Here is a 5,568-nt window from a genome sequence, read left to right on the forward strand (position 1 = left end):
CTTTAGTGGATCAGTGGTATAAAATATAGTGTTATCACTAGTCCTTCCTTCCCATGCCATCTTAGCTTTATTGGTATGGGTAGAAGTGAATTGGACATTGGAAATGTTTCACTTTTTGCGCATTCCCTTTTCTTTCCAAGCATCTCTGGTTAATCTTTGAAATGTTGTTCTTGTCAAAATTGAGAAGAATCTCTCCTATTGGATTAATAAGCCTCTATCCCTTGCTAGTAAACTCTAGCTTTGTTTTAAAACATTGGTGGCCACCCATGTGTATTATTCTTCCTGTTGCGGTCCTTCCAATGCCTCGCATATGAAACTTGAAAAGATTCTTCATGATTTTCTTAGGCCTCTTACAAGGACTACAAGGGATTTCACCATTTGGCTAGGGTTTTTTGTTTTCCCCCGCATGATTTTAGTGGGTTTGGTCTCATCTCTATGCGAAGACAAGGCTTAGTCCTTTGTTCTAAATGGATTGTCTAAGCCATTTCTAGGAGTGAGACCTAGAGGATTCTTCTTTGACATTTTATTTGTTCTAACTTCCTAGCTCATAGGTTATCCTAGAAGGGATTGGATTTTAGACCCTTCTTGTTATGCCAACACCTATTCAAATAGAAGGCACTTTCATTTACAAAAGTATATGTTGTGCCTAGGAAGTCGTCAAGCCTTGGCTTTGGTGGGCTAGCTCTGTCTTTCAAAATGAATCATCTTTTAATCATCATTACCTTCGATGGTCTCCTCTCATTCATGTACACTAGGGCCTCCCCCTAGTTTGCTTTCCCTAGGTCAATTTATTCTACTTGGGCTTCACTCTTATGCTTGTTATTTTGTTTAGTTGTTTCTTTTCTTTTAAGGCTTTTCCCATGTGACTCTATAACTACTTTTTGAGCTCTACTCATATGACATGTCCCTCTCTATTTTTTAGATATGAATATTATAATTTTAATCTAATATAGATACTCACATACTATTGATAAAAATAAAAGTTATAATTAATATTACATAAATATAATTAATACAATATAATTTTAAAATAACATCGATTTTTGTGGGAGTCCATTATTTCATAGGTAAGTTGTTATATCTTGAAATAGTTTGTTTTATTGATACCCAGTTTGCATTTAGATAATCTAAGATAATGAATACACAAGCATTCCAAAGCCATTCATGTCCTAAAAGGGTGTTATTACCTCACAAAGATTCATGACTTGTGATGCAGATTAAATTATGTGTCATGTGGTTCTCATGAGTTGTGATGCAGATTAAATTACTTTTTTCTTCGCATTTGGTTCTCTTGAGGATTGGCTTCACATCCCTTTCAGATTTACCTATATTTTGCATTCTTTTAAGGTGGATATTCTCTTTTCTTTATGGAAAGATAGAAATGGTAGTATTTTTGCTCACAACTCTATAAATACTTCTATTTCACTTTATACTAAAGCCACCATTTGTAAAAATGTCATGATGCATATTCAAGTTTAAGTGAATAAAGTGGCTATTTGACCATTGGGGTAATGCCCCATGCACTTTAGCTAGAGTGCCTCCAATTAGTTCTGCCTCTTACAACCGATCTCCTTCCTAAGGCTGCTGACGTCAGTGTTTCTCTTCTCTATGCTCTCATTCACCAATTTCTAATGCCCCTCACTGCCACATTGGTGGCAAGGATGGTTGGGCTCAGTTATGCTTTACTTCTCCTCCACATGTAGGTATTTCATTTTGGTGGCCTTCAAGTGGTACAAGGCCATTTACTGGTGGTTGTAGTGGATGGCCTTCAACTAGCAGTGGTGGTGGGTGGTCAGATTCTTCTAAGAACTTCCCTTATATGGATCTAGCTATTTCTCTGAAATAGATTGAAGATAAAGAAGAGGGAAAGACAAATGCTTATAAGCGATGCTCCCTACCTGATGTCACCCTGGACCCTGCTAACGTATGGGGTAAGCAAAATGACAAGGACTCTCTTCTAGTTCCCTCTAGAATTTCTCTTGTTGCATAGCTTGGTGCTCGTTTTATTCTACTCGAGATTCACTCTTATGCTTGCTATTTTGTTTAGTTGTTTCTTTGCTTTTAAGGCTTTGTCCATGTGACTCACTACTTTTTGGGCTCTACTCATATGACATGACCCTCTATAATTTTTAGATATGAATATTAGAATTTTAATCTAATATAGATACTCACATACTATTCATAAAAGTAAAAGTTATAATTAATATTAAATAAATATAATTTAAATAATATAATTTTAAAATAATATTGATTTAAAATTATAATAATTAAAAATCACCACAAATATTTTTATTACAATATTACTCACTACTATGTGACACTTGTTTAGATATTCAGAACATATTTATGTTCTGAATATCTGTTTTAAATAAAAGAATATTGAACGGAGAAATAGGAAAAATCAAATGATCTGGTATTGTTCGATTGCGTTTGCATTTCGATTTCTGTGGTAGTCCGTCATATGATAGGGAAGCTGAAATATAAAAAATCAAATGATCTGCTATTGTTCGATTGGGCTTGCATTTCGATTTCTGTGGGAGTCCATTATTTAACGCTCACTCATCTCCTTCACTCATACCTTAGGTCTCTTTCTCTAATTCATACTGAATCTTAGTTAGGCTCTAATTCTAATGAGATCAATGGCTCGACCAGGTCAAAATCTTCATGTGAAATTTTTTGTCTTGGTGGCCTTATATTTGATCATCATGGCCGTTGAAGCCCAGTTAATCACATCTCTGGAAGAAGTTTTGGCGTACAAAATTATGGTGCAGTGGGTGGTGGGTGATGTCCTCTAACAGTTTCTATCTTGAGTAACAGAAAGTTTACTTGTTATTATTAAGGACTCCAAAATCTAGTCTTATTAAAATTCTAATGGTTTTCAGGCGTTTACTCGTGCATGGAATGATGCTTGTAAAGCGTCGTCTGCAACTTTGAATGTAGCAGGTGGCAAGACTTTTCTGGTTAACAATATATATTTCCAGGGACCGTGTCAGCCTGGTTTCACATTTCAGGTCTAAAATTTGAACATAATTCTAAAGGATTAAAAAACAATGGATTTAATACATCTAATTTTGTCGAAAAATTGTATAGTTCTATGCTATTTGTATTTGTAGTAATAATAGTAATCCTTCTTCAAAGTTTACCATACTCTAGATTAATTCTATGTTTGATCCTCATTCTGTAAATTTGTGCACTGATTCGAGAATATGGTAGTAGCTCAAGACAAATTTTTAATGTTTATTTTACTAGGTCGACGGAACTATTGATCCACCAGAAAATCCGAGCAGCTGGAAGCGCACATGGAACTATTGATCCACCAGAAAATCCGAGCAGCTGGAAGAGCACATATGTGTGGTGGTTGTTCGAGCATCTTCAACAATTTACATTGACAGGGAAGGGCACTATTGACGGAAAAGGAAGTAATTGATGGGGTAAACATAAAAGTAGACCAACGGTTAGTAACCATTTACACTGCTGAACTTCTCTCAGTGTTTCTAGTTTCTGATACAGAATATATGTAAAATTTTACCTAAACCTGCACAGTAAGGTTCTAGTTTTAATTTTCAAACAGATTATGCAGATGAATCAGGAAAACTTAATAAAACCTGTAAAAAGAGAGTTTTTTTTAAATTAGCTTACAATAAAGCAAGCAACAGCCCTCAAAACCTGTAAAAACTACTTACATGCGCTAAAATTATAGATGCATATCATATGACTTTCTTTTTTCTGTAGGCCATTCAATTCAATGATGTGAAAGGGAGTGCACTGAGTGGACTGAAGGTGAGAAACAGTCCTCAATTTCATGTCACATTGACAAATTGTGACAGTGTCCAGATCGTGGGTATTACCATTCAGGCACCAGAAAGCAGCCCAAACACTGATGGAATTGATACGTTCCAATCCACAAACATAGTCATAAAAGATTCCACTATTGGAACAGGTAAAGGAATGAGGAATGTGGCAAATATTATCATTTTCAGATTTAGTTTTAAATAAAACAGTTTGAATTTCAAAGGGTGAATTGTCTTACTGATAACTATTTTGGATCATATTTCATGATTCATTTTGACTATAAAATTACTCTATGATACATCAATGATGTTATTTGATTACAAGTTAAAAAACTGATAAAAGAAAATGGATGTGACTATTATAACTTAAAAAAAGAAAATGGATGTGACTATTATAACTAAAAAAATTCATATCATAGATTAATTATGATCTCAGATTTTTTCTTATATTCTTAAATATAATATTAAATAGCAGAGATTATATGTGAATAGAGAAATATGAGTACATGGAAGTTTGATGACTGCAGGAGATGACTGTGTGGGGATAGGTGATGGGTCTTCAAATATTAACATCAATGATATCACATGCGGTCCAGGCCATGGAATAAGGCGATTAACCCTCTAAACAAACACAAATACCTTAACAGCTAATAATAATTTATGTCTGTCTAAATATGTTATGCATTAGAAATTATTTATATTATTTGTATAATTTTGCAGCATTGGAAGCCTTGGAAGAGGAAACACGAAAGCATATGTCCATTCGATTCACGTGAACGGCGCCAAGTTGACATTAACAACGAATGGATTAAGAATCAAGACATGGCCGGTGATAGAGTCGGGAGCTTTTTCGGCGCGCAGGTCTGAGCGGGAGCGACAAGTAGACTGTGGAGGAGGCCTCCCTCCTCCACATGGTTTGATTCTTCTCTCCCCTGTTTTATCTTCCTGGCTTGTTTTTCTTTTTATGGTTTCGCTTTCTGTGCTGTCTCTGTGTTGCATTTATTTCTTAGGCGTCTTCCGTAGTCTCTTTCTTGTGCGATCTGCTCTTGGTCTTTAATGGAGTCTGGATGTGACGGTGCATTCACTGCACTGTCCCAACCTAACCCTATTTCCCCAACCTAACTCTATTTCCCCACTACTGGATCATTCCAGTATGCCTTCCAATAAACCTTCATTTAGAGATATTATATCTAGGGCTTCCCTGGCTATCTCTGACGATGCGAAGTTCCTGGCAACCAGCGGCGATGGAGGTGGTCGTTCAGAAGGTAAGGATTCTAGTGATGACCCTGAGTCTATCCTTATCTTGCCTAATGATTCTTTGGTTCACGAAATTACATTAGAAAAAAATAGACTTAAAGAGACTTCTATTTTCTTTGCTTCTGTTGATATTGATAAATGTCCTCCACGCAAATTCATGGATGATTGGTTTCATAACTACTAGAGCTTAAAGCTTGGTTTTTGGATTTGCTTTTGTAGGCAAATTCAGAAAGGATTGTTTGTTATCTTTTTAAATAGCCATGATATGCAGGTTGAGGTTCTCAAAAAACAATATTGGGCGGTCGGTAAGACTTCCTTCCGTGCCCTTGGGTGTTCTCCTGAAGCTATTAGTGAGGAGGTCTTGGCTTTGTCATGCCCTAGATGGGTTCTTCTTAAAATCATTTTGCCTTTCTTATGGCACTTCATTCCCCATATAGTTGAACCAATTGGTAAGGTCATTAGGATGGATGACACTCCAGACTCATCCCCCATCTTGATGATCATGTGCTAATTTCCTTGA

The 5,568-nt window shown here is 35.9% G+C and overlaps 1 protein-coding gene across 1 annotated transcript; it reads left to right on the forward strand.

Annotated features, from left to right (window-relative positions):
- The first annotated feature begins 2,639 nt into the window (after positions 1-2,639).
- On the forward strand, positions 2,640-4,848 carry LOC131070525 (polygalacturonase-like). The gene is made up of 7 exons (XM_058006089.1): positions 2,640-2,777; positions 2,883-3,011; positions 3,275-3,419; positions 3,572-3,618; positions 3,733-3,940; positions 4,319-4,400; positions 4,512-4,848. The coding sequence occupies exons 1-7, from the start codon at positions 2,640-2,642 to the stop codon at positions 4,846-4,848; spliced, it is 1,086 nt and encodes a 361-aa protein (XP_057862072.1).
- Positions 4,849-5,568: the final 720 nt, after the last annotated feature.

Source organism: Cryptomeria japonica, unplaced genomic scaffold, assembly GCF_030272615.1.
Source record: "Cryptomeria japonica unplaced genomic scaffold, Sugi_1.0 HiC_scaffold_386, whole genome shotgun sequence".
Classification (NCBI taxonomy): domain Eukaryota; kingdom Viridiplantae; phylum Streptophyta; class Pinopsida; order Cupressales; family Cupressaceae; genus Cryptomeria; species Cryptomeria japonica.

What these genes read in the sequence shown, in the direction of transcription:
- LOC131070525 (XM_058006089.1), top strand. Translation starts at nt 2,640, where the DNA reads ATGGCTCGACCAGGTCAAAATCTTCATGTGAAATTTTTTGTCTTGGTG. An exon ending in AGCCTGGTTTCACATTTCAG is followed by an intron (nt 3,012 to 3,274) that starts GTCTAAAATTTG and finishes TTGATCCACCAG; the next exon opens with AAAATCCGAGCAGCTGGAAG. An exon ending in CACTATTGACGGAAAAGGAA is followed by an intron (nt 3,420 to 3,571) that starts GTAATTGATGGG and finishes ATTTTCAAACAG; the next exon opens with ATTATGCAGATGAATCAGGA.